This window comes from Eurytemora carolleeae, unplaced genomic scaffold, assembly GCF_000591075.1.
Source record: "Eurytemora carolleeae unplaced genomic scaffold, Eaff_2.0 scaffold953, whole genome shotgun sequence".
NCBI lineage: Eukaryota > Metazoa > Arthropoda > Copepoda > Calanoida > Temoridae > Eurytemora > Eurytemora carolleeae.
The window spans coordinates 93,752-110,850 of NW_019396998.1; the positions used below are offsets into that span (position 1 = coordinate 93,752).

The 17,099-nt window shown below is 30.6% G+C and overlaps 1 protein-coding gene across 3 annotated transcripts in view; it reads left to right on the forward strand.

Moving 5' to 3' along the window:
- LOC111710907 (uncharacterized) overlaps nt 1-17,099 on the forward strand; it is a 29,493-nt gene that overhangs the window by 9,085 nt on the left and 3,309 nt on the right. For 2 of the 3 annotated variants that reach the window (XM_023485100.1, XM_023485101.1), the window contains exons 1-9: nt 9,126-9,265; nt 9,931-9,998; nt 10,668-10,743; nt 11,535-11,641; nt 11,847-11,897; nt 12,117-12,207; nt 14,415-14,537; nt 14,900-14,990; nt 15,717-15,741. In XM_023485100.1, coding sequence (XP_023340868.1) covers nt 9,161-9,265; nt 9,931-9,998; nt 10,668-10,743; nt 11,535-11,641; nt 11,847-11,897; nt 12,117-12,207; nt 14,415-14,537; nt 14,900-14,990; nt 15,717-15,741 — 737 coding nt within the window. In that variant the 5' untranslated portion in view covers nt 9,126-9,160. Of the gene's footprint in view, nt 1-9,125; nt 9,266-9,930; nt 9,999-10,667; nt 10,744-11,534; nt 11,642-11,846; nt 11,898-12,116; nt 12,208-14,414; nt 14,538-14,899; nt 14,991-15,716; nt 15,742-17,099 lie in introns of those variants that run through there. The other variant, XM_023485102.1, reaches the window with a different exon arrangement.

A 17,099-nucleotide genomic window follows, 5' to 3' on the forward strand; every position in this document is an offset into this window, starting at 1 on the left:
TCTTTATACTTCTTATATTTACCCCCCCCCCCTAACATACACCCTTCGTCTAGTCGTCTTTTTTTATCCGACGACTAGAAGAGAAAGTGAAAAGAGAAAGTATATGAACCTGGTACAGTACGGAGAAAGTCTTCTTTAGAAGCCTCGCACTTTCACTTTTAACCATTCTTTCTAAACAACGTGGCAATGATGAACTTTTTTACCCTTGAGATCTTACTTTATTTACTTAGAATTCCATAAAGATGAAAAATATTATCATAATAGATGAATACAAGGATAATTAAATAAAAAAAATTACTGATAAAAAGTTAAATGAATATATATATATATATTTCAACATGGATAGATAGATATAAAGATGAATATATAGATAAATGGATATATATATTAATGAGTTAATAGATACAAGGTTACCCACAAAGAATGAGACTATAAAGACGACCTGAAACTCTTTACATTTAATTATTCCAAGGTTGGATAAGTCTCCAGTGATTCAATGGCGTTTTTACTGATTTAACAAAGAACACGACAAGTTTACAGTTTCAAAGAAACATAAATGTTAAAAAACAGATTGTATTAATTCCATAAAATCGTCTCTGAAGTTTCATCCTTTGTGGGTAACCCTGCATCTTTGTTTTACTTGATCAACCCTAGGTTTAAAGTTTATTGTTATGATCGGATTATATGGATAAATACATAAATGAATACATGAATATATGGATAAATACATAAATGAATACATGAATATATTGATAAATACATAAATAAATACATGAATATATGGATAAATACATAAATGAATACATGAATATATGGATAAATACATAAATGAATACATGAATATATTGATAAATACATAAATAAATACATGAATATATGAAATACATAAATGAATACATGAATATATGGATAAATACATAAATGAATACATGAATACATGGATAAATACATATATGAATACATAAATATATGGATAAATACATAAACGAATACATGAATATATGGATAAGACATAAAAGAATACAAATACATAAATAAATACCTGAAAATACAGATGAATACATGAATATAAAGATGAATACATAAATAAATACATGATTATAAAAATGAATACATAAATGAAAACCTGAATATAAAGATGAATAAATGAAAGTAAAGATAAATACATAAACAAATACATGAGTTTAAGGATAAATACATAAATGAATACATGAATATATGGATGAATACATAAATGAATACATGAATATAAAGATAAATACATAAATGAATACATGAATATAAACATGAATACATGAATAAATACATGAATATAAAGATAAATACATAAATAAATACATGAATTAAAAGTTGAATACTTGAATAAGTACATGAATATAAAGTTGAATACATAAATGAATACATGAATATAAATATAAATACATAAATGAATACATGAATATATGAATTAATATATGAATGAATACATGAATATATAGATTTATATATGGATGAATACATGAAGATAAAGATGAATACATAAATGAATACATAAATTTAAAGATGAATACATAAATAAATACATGAATATAAAGATGAATACATAAATAAATACATGAATATAAATATAAATACACAGATACATACCTGAATATAAAGATGAATACATAAATGAATACAAGAATATAAAGATTGAATACATAAATGAAAACCTGAATATAAAGATGAATACATGAAAGTAAAGATAAATACATAAATAAATACCTGAATATAAAGATGAATACATAAACGAATACATGAGTTTAAGGATAAATACATATTTGAATACATAAATATATGGATAAATATATGAATGAATACATGAACATAAAGATAAATGAATAAATGAATACATGAATACATGGATAAATACATATATGAATACATAAATATATGGATAAATACATAAACGAATACATGAATATAAAGATAAATATATAAATGAATACATGAATATAAAGATGAATACAAAAATAAATACATGAATATAAAGATGTATACAAAAATAAAAACTTGAATATATGGATGAATATATGAATGAATACATGAATATATAGATTTATATATGGATGAATACATGAAGATAAAGATGAATACATAAATTAATACATAAATTTAAAGATGAATACTTAAATAAATACATGAATATAAAGATGAATACATAAATAAATACATGAATATAAATATAAATACACAGATACATACATACAGATACATATAAAGATGAATACATAAATGAATACAAGAATAGCAAGATAATTACTTAATTAAATTAACGGAATTTACAGAATACAGCTTTGAAATGGTGGAACCTACATATCACAGTCTAGTATCTTGTGGTCCGAATGTTGTCCTTTTATTATAAATCCATCAAATGATCCTAAACCCAAGGCAGCATGTTCTGAAAATAGTTTTACTTAGGACATTTGGATTTTGTTTTACCCAAAGATTCTTATTTTTCAGAATTTTTTTGGCAATAAATGTAAATTGACTCCTCCACACTTAACTTAATGAATACAGAGATGACTAAGGTGTAAATAAACAAGACGCACGTTGATTAAGCTATTTAGGTTTGATGGTCAGTGAGCCTTTACTTTCGAACAATCGCTAATATTCTTTATTAGTTTTAACTTTAATACTTTAATTTTTCTACATTTGAAATATTTTTTTCTTCTTTAAAGATAGATAGATATATAGGTAGATAGACAGATAGGTAGACAGATAGATAGATAGATAGATAGATAGATAGATAGATAGATAGATAGATAGATAGATAGATAGATAGATAGATAGATAGATAGATAATATTATTATTATTATTATTATTATTATTATTATGGTTAGGATAAAATTACTAATTTCCCGAAAAAGTTCGTGTACACAATTCTATAGTTTTGAAAATGCGCGAATTTTTTCCTGAAAACTTCGCAGAGCAGGTGGTTATTTTATCCAACTGTCCCAAGAGACGTTATTAAGTAACTTTACCTCCCTCTTATAGGGGAATCATAGGACGGTAATGATGGTCAAAAGGTGGCAAAATTATCAATCGTTTCTGGGTCGTTTTTTGTTTATAATTCCTTTCAGGGTCAAAATATTGCATATCGTAAGAAAAGCAAATATAATTGTTTATTCCAAACATTTGTTTTTATTTCACTCTGCCTAGTCAATACTGGATTATCGCCACAGGCTAATTGGACTGCAATTTGCTATTTTTTCTCCTGCAAATATTTTAACAAAGACATCCAAAAAGGGGTAGCAGAGCCCTTTTTTTCAATAATCGGTTGTAAAGGACTTTTCATAACAGGTCGGATGAGTTTTCACATTTTACTCCAAACCCCTGGGAGCAACTCCAAAACCCTGGGAGCAACTCCAACATCCTGGGAGCAACTCCAAAATCCTGGAAACACTCTAAAACCCTGGGAGCAATTCCAAAATCCTGAGAGCAGTCACCCCTCCCACCTTCATCTCCCCTTTTTGTTAATCTTAAGATTATTTTAATCTTTAGTTTAAATCCTAGAAAGTAGCTAAAATGCAACCAATGAGTGTCGATTGCAGAAAACGAACAGCCAATCAGAAGCCTGGAAATTAAAAATTTTGCGCGCCATTTAACTATAGAACTCTCATTGGTCAGAATCCAGTAGGAAAATCCAAAAAGAGGGGGAAAGAGCGGATTAAGCAGAGATAAAAAAATCTCCACATTGAATACTCAGATCTGTACGTTTTAAGATTATCCAATGCTAAAATAGTCAGGTCTAAGCTGAAAACTTTAGAATGAGATATCCTTAATCCCAATTACTTAATCTCAGTATCCAATGGACACACTTTTGATTTTCTTCTTAAACCGTTCTTTCTTTGATATAGTAGAGAAAAATCAAAAATCTGTTTTTTTAAATTTCTGTATGTATGGCACGCAAAATTTCAAATTTATCGGCTTCATATACGCGTCTCTGATTTTATACACTTTTTAGGATACAAGTAACAAGATTAGGTTAGTCTCGATATTAAGAAAAAGAGAGGATCAAGCATAAATCTCAATATCCACCATTCTAAAGTTAAATTATGCAAGCAATTAAATCTAAAGAAATTTTTTATTTTCAACATTTAAGTCAAAACAGCAGTATTAACATTGTTATATATGCATATGTATATATTGTATAGTTATTAAAGTTTCTAAACATATTAGTTAAGTGGAGTAAAAAAGTTTTTGCCGGGATTTTTACTTTTTCTAATTTGTTTGAGATTAAAATGAAAGTATTTTCACACCGAACGTAATAGATATTAGGTTTGTGTATAAAAAATCCCCCCATCACCATCACTATTCATTGCTACAACATTTTTACAATTTCAAGAGATTAAGTCAAAATCAAGGTTACGACAAAAATGCATAATGATATTGTAGTAAACAAACAGAAATGTACAAAATTTAAATTGATATAATTTGTATGATGCTGATAGAAAATCTGGGCACTTTAGTTTTTTTGGAATTTTGTGAAACAACGATTTTAGTCGTTTCTTCCTGTTCGGTAGAGGGGCGTAAACAGGATTTAATCTAGGTAGAGGGGTGTATACAGGATTTAATCTAGGTAGATGGGCGTATACAGGATTTAATCTAGGTAGAGGGGCGTATACAGTATTTAATCTAGGTAGAGGGGCGTATACAGGATTTAATCTAGGTAGAGCGGCGTATACAGGATTTAATCTAGGTAGAGGGGTGTAAACAGTATTTAATCCAGGTAGAGGGGTGTATACAGGATTTAATCTAGGTAGAGGGGCGTATACAGTATTTATTCTAGGTAGAGGGGCGTATACAGTATTTAATCTAGGTAGAGGGGCGTATACAGTATTTAATCTAGGTAGAGGGGCGTATACAGTATTTAATCTATGTCTACCCTCACTGCAGGTGAAATGTCGAGGGTAAAATTGTTATGTGGGATTAAAAAGAGAGATTTTGTTGTTATTCAGTTTCAAGAATTAAAAATGAGATTTTAAAAGTCTTTGGTGGGGGGGGATAAGCGAAAAAGAAAGAAAATTTATAAGCATTAAATTAGTAATAAAATCAAAAAAAAAAATTGTTAAGCCCTCGTATATTGGCTGTACAGGCTCAGGCCTAATTATTGTTTACTTCTAGAGCATCGCAATCATTAAACATTGCATCAATGCAATTAATTTTCTGAAATTTTTTGCAAAATCATATCTTTGTCTCACAACATTCATTGTCAAGGTCAGTTAAATGCAGTTCTTCAGGGGTTCCATAAAAAATGAAAATTTAAGGAACGATTCACGTAATTTCAAGTGACGGGTCTCTATTAGAAGAGGGGAGATGTCAGAATGATAGCAGTACCTTTTAGGGCTTTATTTTAGCAAGAGTAGGATATCCTAACAATTTACTTATTGTCTTTGCTATGTCAATCCGCAATTCACGTAAAAAGATTAACCGTAACGAGAAACGGATAATTTTCAGAGAGAAAAACAGGGATATCTTTATAATTTTAATCAGATAAAGGTTTAAATTGTACACTTCCTCTTACGTTGTCAATCCCTTCATGAAAATATTGTGTATATCATACGCCGCATAAATCTAAAGTTTTCAGGGACCTGGACCAGACAGCCAGATATTAAGCTCTCCGGGTTTCCCGGCACTGTATAATCATAGAATTCATCAATGTGTTATTAACCCTTGTATATGTATATATATGTGCCTAATAAACTATTTATTTTTTATTTTACTTTATCATTCTTATTCACTTCATCGTGAATTTCATATTGAACGTGTTATAAAGTAATCATCGTGATAAAGTTAAATTAGCTGTACATTATGCACGAGTGCTATATATATAAAGTTTTAATTGGTTCCCGGATTTTCTCTAAAAAAATTTAGGATATTTCCAAAAAAAAATGTCAAGTGAAATGAAAATAAAACTAAAATCAACTATATATTTTGACTTCTGCTTTCTTTCAAAGCTTATTTGATCTAGAAATAGCTACTGAAATAAGACAAGTACATAAACGTTTCATAAAATTACCTATAACACTTTTATTTTGGCAAGACGTGCTTTAAAGTTTTTGGAATTAAATTTCTCTATATCTCGAAGGTTCTCGCCTTTTCGATAAAGAGAAAATTTCTGTCCAAAACTTTATAACTCTGCGAACCAAAGTAACACTGTTATAAATAGTTATATGAAAGATTCTATGGCTTTCCTAAATTTAAAATTGAATGAGATATAAAAAAAATTCGTAAAATTTTTTAGAGTGGAAATCTGCAGTAAATGTTATCAAATTATAACTTTAGAACTGTTATGACTTCAAAAATGTATATTATTTGCTGATATTTATGCCTAAAATCCGAACAAAACTAAATTTTTAAAATTATTTTTAAATATTTTAAACAAAACATCGATTATCCAGGGTTTTCATTACTCAATCTTCCTTTAATTTACTGAGACAAAATATTTTTTTACTACGAGAATAAAACATTTCTAGATTTAGCAATAATTTTAATAATTCAGGGAACTACAATATAGTAAAAACCGCCTGTTTACTTTTTAAAACTTATTTTGAGTAAACTGTAACTTTCAGTTTTTGATGATTAACTTTTAATAATTTTGAAATTTTACATAATCGTGGTGTATGTTTGTTGGTTTGTTTGTGTGCGATAAACGTCAAAACGGCTCAAAATGTGTACGGTCTGAAATGTGTGCAGTCTGAAATGTGTAACGTCTGAAATGTGTAAGGTCTGAAATGTGTACGGTCTGAAATGTGTACAGTCTGAAATGTGTAAGGTCTGAAATGTGTACAGTCTGAAATGTGTAAGGTCTGAAATGTATACGGTCTGAAATGTGTACAGTCTGAAATGTGTAAGGTCTGAAATGTGTACGGTCAATGTTTACGGTCAATGTGTAAGGTCTGAAATGTGTACGGTCTGAAATGTGTAAGGTCTGAAATGTATACGGTCTGAAATGTGTACGGTCAATGTGTAAGGTCTGAAATGTGTACGGTCTGAAATGAGTAAGGTCTGAAATGTGTACGGTCTGAAATGAGTAAGGTCTGAAATGTGTAAGGTCTGAAATGTGTACGGTCTGAAATGTATACGGTCTGAAATGAAAAAGAAGAAAAGCTTGCAGATAAATCAGGGACAGCAGGCAATATTATATCTAGAAACAGGGACAACAGGCAATTTTATATCTAACAACAGGGACAACAGGCAATATTATATCTAGAAACAGGGACAGCAGGCAATATTATATCTAGAAACAGGGACAGCAGACAATATTATATCTAGAAACAGGGACAGGAGACAATATTTTGTTTAAAAACAGGAACAGGAGACAATATTATATCAAGAAACAGGGATGCAAAGTGCTCTGTGAGCCAAAGAAAACATAAATGACACAGTAAGTCTTTGATGAAAAAGTGATTTCATTTAATTTCATTAAACCGGATTATTAAATACGTCGTTTCTCGTGAAAAATTTAATCAACATGACCTTATATAATATATATATTTTTAGTTTTGATTTTTAAAGTTTAGACTGCGAGGGGAGTTTAGAGCAACAAAATGTAAGCAAAAAAAAGAATTTCTGTTAACCCGAAAGATCTATTTGATAAGTTTTATGATGTTTGAATGAGAAAAAAAATTATAATTTTCACAAAAAAATGAAACATATTGAATAAAAAATCTTTATTTAAAAGAACTGTAGACGTTAAATAAAGTGTGATGTAAGCCTCCATTTCTGGAGTGGCATGAAATATGGTATCCTTAGCATTCCTTCGTATGAGCCAAAATTGGGAAGATATTTGTTTTTTTATCTGGAAAAATATCTCCTTAAATAAATTCTCAGTTTTAATTTTGACATAAAATTTAAAAACTGGACTCATGAAACCCTAAACTAGAAAGTGGTTGAGTTCCATAAACACTTTCCACCAAGTTTTGCTTACATTTGGGATTCATTAAAGATAAATAATTAAATCTATTTTTGATCCATGCACTTCGAAAGTACATACAAATTGATAAACAGAAACGTACAACTATGATGCATATTTGGAAGTATTCAATTGCAAATGCAGTTTTGCAATTGTGCATTTCAGTATTTTCCTTATCTTAATTCCTACAGAACATTTTCTTACATAATTAAATTAATCTGTTTTGTCAGCATTTTCTAATATTTATATAAAAGGTATTTTCTTACTAGATGTTCAGTAATGTTGACTATCCCTATCATTAAGTACAGGGTATATCACTAAACATGATATTTTACAAATATAAGATCGTCTTTCTTCTTCAAGAATAGATGCCGCTATTCGTTTCAGGAAGACGATATGACACTTTTTAATTTAATTTTGATTTCTTTTGTTAAATTCGTTTTTTAATCAATATAATAAAGCTCTTCCCTTATATATATATAGCTATATGAAAAATACATATATGTATATATATTATCCATAGTCACAGTGTCAAAGTTTCGTCCTATTCTATATGTATGTTAGCTATAGCTATTTCCAAATTCAAAATAACTATTTATAACACTGTTATTTTGGTTCGCAGTATTATAAAGTTTTTGGACAGAAATTGTCTCTTTATCGAGAAGGTTCAAGCCTTTTTAGATTTAATTTTGTCCCGAGCTTTAGCAAGGGACAAAATATTATCTAAAAAGACGAGAACCTTCGAGATGTAGAGACAATTTAAGTCCAAAAACTTTATAGCACGTCATGCCAAAATAAAAGTGTTATAGGTAATTGTTGAAACGTTTGTGTACTTGTCTTATTTCAATGGCTATTTCTATAGATCAAATAAGCTTTGAAACAAAGCAGAAGTAAATAATAAAGTTGATTTCAATATTATTTTCATTTCAATTAAAAAAAATTATTTTGGAAATATCCTAAATTTTTTGGAGAAAATCCGGGAACCAATTAAATGTGTACATCTAATTTAACACGATGATTACTTTATAGCACGTTAATTATGGAATTCACGATGAAGTGAGTAAGAATGATAAAGTACACAATAGTTTCATAAAAAAATTTCAAGAGTTCCTATAATTCCACGAGCAAAGCCGGGCACTTCAGCGAAAGTCGGTCTCATAATCTTTAAAATAATTTGTTTTCCCGAAATAAAACTTTGATATGATTGAATATTATAAGAAAAGATGAAGATCATCTGTGCTGGACTTCCTAGAACTGGAACCAAAACAGTAGCAGCTGCTCTCAGATATCTTGATTTTAATGTGTTTGATGCTAAAGAGCAGTTAGATGTAAGGGTTTGGTCTCCGGGAAAAGAGATTTATTTTATGAAGTTGATGATGCAAGTTGATGATATGATTCAAGTATAATTTTGGGGCAAGAATAATGTTGACTGTAAGCGTAATTACAAGTGACCTCCATGCAAAGATGGCAATTCCCGATTCACAACGGTACCCTTGAAACATAAAGCTGATTAAAATTGTGGAAGATAACGTCGTTTTTCAGAATCAAAAAGTGTTTAATTCTGATCATTTCTCCATTGCTTCTTATAAGCAAGAAATGCACAAAACACTTTAGCAGAGAACCCGCAAATGAAGATAAACAGTTTAAAGAAACAAAAACGTGGATATCTAATTCATACTTGATCAGACAAAGTATTTAAGGGTAACCTGGTAAATCGAGCATTGCCATCTTTGCTGGGAGGGTCACTTGAAAATAAAATGAAGCATACAGCCCCTTTAAAATCATAAGATGTTAGATAAAATTCTGACTTTTTGTTGATCAAAATCACTTGAAGCATTAGTAAGCTACGAGAAATTTGAGAATTGGTGAGATGTTTAAGCGAACATATTTCAAGAACTAGGATTTTATTTTCAAAATGCTTTTTCTGTCAGTGAAAAATATCGTACTAAATTAGATAAATTTCTTTAAAAAAATTTCAAATTTCAAATTTCAGTATTTTGATGAATTCCTTGATTACATGGATGGGAAAACAGATTCAACGTTTTTGGAGGACATTTATCAGTAAGTTTATCATTTTTCTAATTTTATGTCTACGAAAGTTTTAAATAGATAAGCTTTGAATATTTTATAAAAAATATTTTATTTTAATATTTTATATATTTTATATTATAAGAAGCAATTAAAAAAGTTTTTATATAAAACAATTTTAAATTCAACAAAAACTTTCACAATCACAGTCTTAATTATTAATAATATATTTTGCTTTTTTCAGAGTATTTTATACCTTTTTGCTTTTTTCAGAGTATATTATACATTTTTGCTTTTTTTAGAGTATATTATACATTTTTGCTTTGGTTCTAAAACTCAAGTTTGTAAAATGAAATATTTGGATATATGTTTCATAAATATATTAAAAATACATGAAACTGAAGTAAAATTCAATTTAATTCAATCTTTAAACAGAATTACTAATTTTCTTATTTAAAAATCCACCAAAAAATATAAATTTTCTCCCTGACGGGATCAATATTAAAACTAGAGAAAGTAAGAGTTCACAAAATCGTACTTTTAAACATTTACTTTATCCCATAATTACAAGAAGAAAACTGGAAATGTTCAATACTTTCATGCTGCCGCTTAATCAAGCGAACCCAGCTTATTCCATTCATTAAAAAATTCCCATCTCTGATTAAATCTTGTAAAACGTATTTATTATTGTTTGTTTTCAAGAGATGTGGACGCGACAACAGATGTTCCTGGCGTCCTGATCTGGTTCCAAATTTTTAAAAAATTTCCTAATGCAAAGGTTAATTTATTAATAAATTTTGGGTTCATTATTTTTGAGCACAGGGATTTCAAGGTTGCAAGCTCTCACACCAAAACAAATTGAAATTTTGCCAATTACGTCTGAACAACTAAAGCTAAAAACAAGTAGATACTTTATAATTATAAAATGTACACATAAAAACGTGAGTGAGTATCAATAGTTATTAGTCAGTGAGATAACAATCGACCAAATCTTATTAGAAAGAACCTGCACATTAGTAGAATCAAAAAAAAAATTATACAAAGTTGTACATCTGAATCCATGTGAAAAGCAATTATAAAAAACTAAAGGGCCCGCCCCTTTAAGTGCTATACTGAGACGGTCAAATTGGAAATTTCAAAACTTTCTAAGTTTGAGACTTTTTTGTTCAAAAATATAATTTGATCTCACAATGCCTAAAAAGTGAAAGATGCTGCAGTTAATTTTTTCTGTCATGCTTTAGGTATTTTACCAAAGGCATTTTCCTAAGGGTGACTTCCCAAAATCCAAGTGACAATTTTCCGAGTGGCAACATCCGAAATGTTCAATTTCCCAAGCGTCAACTTCCCAAAGGTTAAGTTAGGCCCTCTGAGAAGCCGCAAGCTGCAATGGGGCTGAGCGCTGCGGCTAGAACATATATATGGAACCGAGCGTGGTGGTTAGGACAGACGCTTGGGAAACTGCACATTTGGGAAGTTTCCACTTCACACTTGGGAAAATACCCTTGGAAAACTACCACTTGGGAAAAAGTCTTTGAAAAAAGCACCTAACATCATGCTGTATGCTTGCAGGTGATACTGCTTGAAAGAACAAATGGAGAGGAATGGTTGGATTCTTTTTTAAACCTTTATAACAATATGCGAGACAATTCAAGCGTTCTTCATCCTCTTCTTGTTCTGTAATAATTATTTTCTAAACATTTTGTTTTTGTTTTTTACATTTCAACTTTTTAAACATGAAATATCTAAAAAACGGAAAGAAATTCAAATAAGATGTAGCCAAAACACAAATGATGAGACAATCTCATTTTTCACAAAGAAACTCTTAATATTGTAGATCTACGCATTTTAATCCCTTGCATTTTGACACAAATAATTTTGTAGACTGAGCAGAACCTATGCCAGGTTTCAGGTGGACTTCGCCAAGCATATCTGGTAGAAAATTAAATCAAAATTAATATTAGCAAAGATGGATTTTTAAATGCTGAGATATAATTGCTAGAAATCCATTGCGCAAACATTATTGAAAAACTTGAATTTAAACAGCTGTCTTCTTATTCCAGAGTTTTATGGGCTCGTACAGTGGCCATGTGTTTCTAGCAATGATATTTACAGCAGTAATATCTGCAGCTTGAAGCTTTAACTGTTATCCAGGATGAAGTTGATAGGAACTGAACCATATGCTCCCATGAACCGTGATATAGCTGTATCTAAATACCTAGCACATAGCGCTCTAGTGAAAGAGGTACACAGCACTTCTGTATGCCGAGTCCATCAGCACCTGATCCAATCAGGGTTCAGCCATATCTTTCTATCTATCTCATTATACAATCAGAGTTATGAATTCTTCAATCAGCGCTATCAGTAAATGGAAATATTTACTTCTAATGAAACTATGGTGACAGAGATCACAGTGATCCAAAGCTTGCAAGCTCCACGCGAAAATCTATTTCGTACTCTTTTTAAACTAAAGCTAGAAAGAAATGATTTATGGTTCTTAACCGTACATGTGTAGGGCTACAAAAATTTTTAAGTGAGTTAGTAAGGTAAATCGAAGGCCAAGGCGTTGCGACACTATAAAGTAGACCCAGTCTTTAAAAAAAATTTTCATAGCAGTCTAGATCATGGGAATAACAAAAGTTATACAATCTCTGATTCAAGATTGAATAATGCTTTATACGTTAAATTACTGACGACAAATGTGTTATAAAAGTCTGTAAATGTAGTTTTAAGTGACCCTCCATTAACTGAGTGCATTTTCCGATTCACAAAGGTACATTTAAAAAGTTTATAATCCATGATTATAATATTGAAAACGGATTATTGTCAATTGAGGGTTCTTTACAAAAGTGACTGCAGGAAAATAATATATGAATTATCAGAATCAAACACTTTTCAAACTAGAAAATCGACAATATCTTCCACAATATTGATCAAATTAAGGTTTTAACGGAGCGGTTTTAATAGAAATTATCTATATAATAAAACTCTTCGCTGATATATATATACGTCAGCTATAGCTTGCCGATTTTTTTGGGGAAGTCAATGGATACCCTATAGGGGTAATAGAGGAGAAAATTTTTTTCTTAAAAATTTTAAAATTTTTCAAAGTTTGAATTGAAGTGGGTTAAAATGAGTACTGTTAGAAAGGAATTGAGTTTTTGCCACAAACTCAGATTTTCTAATTCCTATATCTTTGCAACCCCAGTGTTGTAGACCTTAGATATTTCAAACAATGAATTCTGGTAGATCAAACATTTTAAGTTTGAAATATTAACGGTTTGCACCATCAAATTACTTAGATATTAGGATTATAAAATTTGAGTTTGTGACAAAGACTTAATTCCTTACAAGTTGTTATCACAAAGCTTGATAAATAGTACAAATTTTTTCACAAGAAGCACAACTGACTTTTTTTAAGTGTACAACATTCATAACATATGTATGGATGTTAACGTTTTCATTTTTTAAACGATCGTTTCGTTATGAAAGCGACGAAGGAAAAATCGAAAACGAAACGTTCGTTTTTTTAAAAAAGTTCGTTTTTTAAGTATGGTCGTTTTTAAAACGATCGTCTTTATAAATTCGTCGTTTCGTTAACGATCGTTAACGATCGTTAACGACTACCCTCCGTTAGCGATCGTTAACGACAACCCTTCGTTAACGATCTTTAACGAAGAGAGGAAACCGACTTGAAGGGCATCTGTACTTATCATTGAGTAGTTTTTAAGAAAATACCAAGAAGTTTTAACTCCCCCACAACTGTTAAACTTCATGTAAGACGACATTCAATAGAGTTGCATGTAATTTTTTTCCACAAACGACCGTTTTTATAAAATTCGTCGTTTTGCTAACGATCGTTAACGACAACTCTTCGTTAACGATCGTTAATGACAACCCTTCCTTATATAACGATCGTTAACGACGACCCTTCGTTATAACGATCGTTTACATAATTGTCAATAATTTTTTTTCAAAAACGATCGTTTTTTAAAAATTAATCGCATAATAAACGGTCGCAAATCGTTTTAATAAAAACGATCGTTTTCAAAAACGATCGTTATTCGTTTTCCAAAAGCTCAAAACGATTAAAAAACGAAACAAAAAACGATCGTTTACAAAAACTATTAACAACCCTACATACAGGTAACTCTCGTCATCGTATAAATCAATACAATGAAGTTTTGATTTTAATTTTGATTTCTACCAAGCTTTCAAAAAGCATTGATTCGCATAAACATGGAAACAAAGAGAAGTTATCAATTAATAGCCTCTATTTGTCTTTATGTAAAATTTTAATTTAAATTATCTTGTTTAGAATCAAAACTTCATTATAAAAGTAGTCTTCATTGTATTGATATAAACGTAGACAAATGCATTTAGGCTATCTTTGATTTCAAAACCAGAAATGATGCTTATTATTTTGAAAAAAATTGTATTATTTTTGATAAGCTGGTTCCGTCCTCTCAGCTGTTGGTGTTCAATGTGAAGGAAGGTTGGGATCCTTTGTGTTCATTCCTTGAAAAACCGGTTCCAGAAATACCGTTTCCGAAGAAAAATGCGGGAACAAAAAAGGTATAAAATTAGGGTGTCACCCCAAAAACATAAAAAATAAAAACAATTATGAACTAATCGTGATTTTTCAAATTGACTCTTTTAGACACCAAAATTTGCAGTTATTTGGTTTCAGAAAGTTGACTTGCTTTATATCTCACATCAAAGTGCATTTTTGAAGATTTCTGATTAAGAAGTTCAAAAGAATCTTTTTAAAAAATTCAATGTTTAGAAGTCTAAAAATATTTTGGCCATTTTTATTTGAATGATGAAAAAAAAAGTTTGTTTCAGACATGCTTTAAAGGATAGCAATGATAAAATAACCTAAGTTTTTGAAATTTTTATAAATAAAATACGTTAAATATATATCAATATTATTTAAGGGACAATGCATTACAGTGGTGGAAGATTTGGTAAACTGGCCGATATTCAAGAAAATAAACCGTGAGCTGTCAAGAAGCTTCATGATCTTAGGTACACAGTTATAAATTAAAACAAAAACATAAAGTATTAAATCTATTCCAGTTGTTAAACTTGTAAAATGTCAGGTTTAGCACAAGAATAGCCTTTCCGATTCACAACGGTACCCTTAAACCTTTATCTGGTTAACGCAGTTGTATAACTACTAGACTATATTGTTTTGAATCCTGACAGTTTCCTTCGTCGTCTTATAGCCAGGCCTAAATCCGCCAGTCACTTTTAAAGATACATTTACAATAGAAAATGATTTTAAAGAAAGAATAGAATATCTTATTTATACATGGACCCGACAAAGGTACAACGGTACAACGGTACAACGATACAACGCTACAACACTACAACGCTACAACGGTACAACGGTATAAAGGTACAACGGTGCAACGGTACCGTTCACAATAGGACATTCAAGGCTATATAAATCAAAGAGAGTTTGTAAATACGTCTTTACTCTCTTTAGTCCTATCAAGGAGAAGGGTATAGGGTATGCTTACCATGACGTGTTAAGACAACATATGGAACCAGTTTCAATGTAAACAAACAACATTTAGTAAACAGATGTTGCAAGGCATGATCTTCATTCTTGATTACAATTGTTACTGTTAAAAACTTGTTATTTAGCTTTCCAGATATTTTACAGTAAAATAAAAAAAAACTTTTCTTTTGCAACGTTTTTTACAATTCTTAAAATACTTTATAACTCACACTTTGCATTTATTCTAGGGTCGGGATTACTGGTTGCTCTAGGGTCAGTACTTGGAACTAGTGGTTTTTATCTAAAAAATATGTGATAATTATAATATCATAGTAATTATATAAATAGTTAAAAAAAATAAGTAAAGTGTAGATGTAAAATGTAGAGTTTAGAATGTAGACTGTAGAGTGTAGAGTGTACAGTGTAGACTGTTATAGAGTGTAGAGTGTAGAGTTTCTAGTAAAAGTGTAAACGTAAAATGTAGAATTTAGAATGTAGAGTGTAGAGTGTACAGTGTTATAGACTGTTATAAAGTGTAGAGTGTAGAGTTTCTAGTAAAAGTTTAAATGTAAAACGTAGAGTTTAGAATGTAGACTGTAGAGTGTAAAGTAAAGAGTGTAGAGTGTAAAGTGTATATATTGTAGAATGAAAAGAGTGTTCCCGGTTCCTGGTTTCTAGTTCCTGTTTCCTGGCTCCAGGGTCCTGGTTCTATAGCTTTCCTGGTTCAAAGTTCCTAGCAGTAGTGCAGAGTGTAGAGTGTAGAGTTTAGAGTGTAGAGTGTATAGTGTAAAGTGTAGAGTGTAAAGTGTAGAGTGTAGAGTGTAGAGTGTAGAGTGTAGAGTGTAGAGTATAGACTGTAGAGTGTAGAGCATAGAGTGTAGAGTGTAGAGTGTAAAGTGTAGAGTGTAGAGTGTAGAGTATAGAGTGTAGAGTGTAGAATGTAGAGTGTAAAGTGTAGAGTGTAAAGTGTAGAGTGTGAAGTGTAGAGTGTAGAGTGTAAAGTGTAGAGTGTGATGTGTAGAGTGTAGAGTGTAGAGTGTAGAGTGTAGAGTGTACAATGTAGACTGTAGAGTGTAAAGTGTACAGTGTAGACTGTAGACTCTAGAGTGTAGAGTGTAGAGTGTAGAGTGTAGAGTGTACAGTGTAGAGTGTAGAGTGTACAGTGTACAGTGTAGACTGTAGACTGTAGACTGTAGAGTGAAGAGTGTAAAGTGTACAATGTAGACTGTAGAGTGCAGAGGGTTCAGTGTAGACTGTAGAGTGTAGAGTGTAGAGTATAAAGTGTACGATGTAGACTGTAGAGTGTTAAGTGTTGATTGTAGAGTGTAGAGTTTCTAGTAAAAGTGTAGATGTAAAATGTAGAGGATAGAATGTAGACTGTAGAGTGTAAAGTATACTAGCGTATAGTGTATATATTGAAGTATGAAAGGAGTGTTCCTGGTTCCTGGTTTCTAGTTCCTGTTTCCTGGTTACAGGGTCCTAGTAACTGGTTCCAGGTTCCTGGTTCAAGAATTCCTGGTTCCTGGTGGTTCTATAGTTCCTAAATCCTAGTTTTTGGTTACATCCTGATTTATATGGTTCCTGGTTCCTGACTCGAGGTGATCCTAGTTCCTGATTTCCCCCCCCCCCCC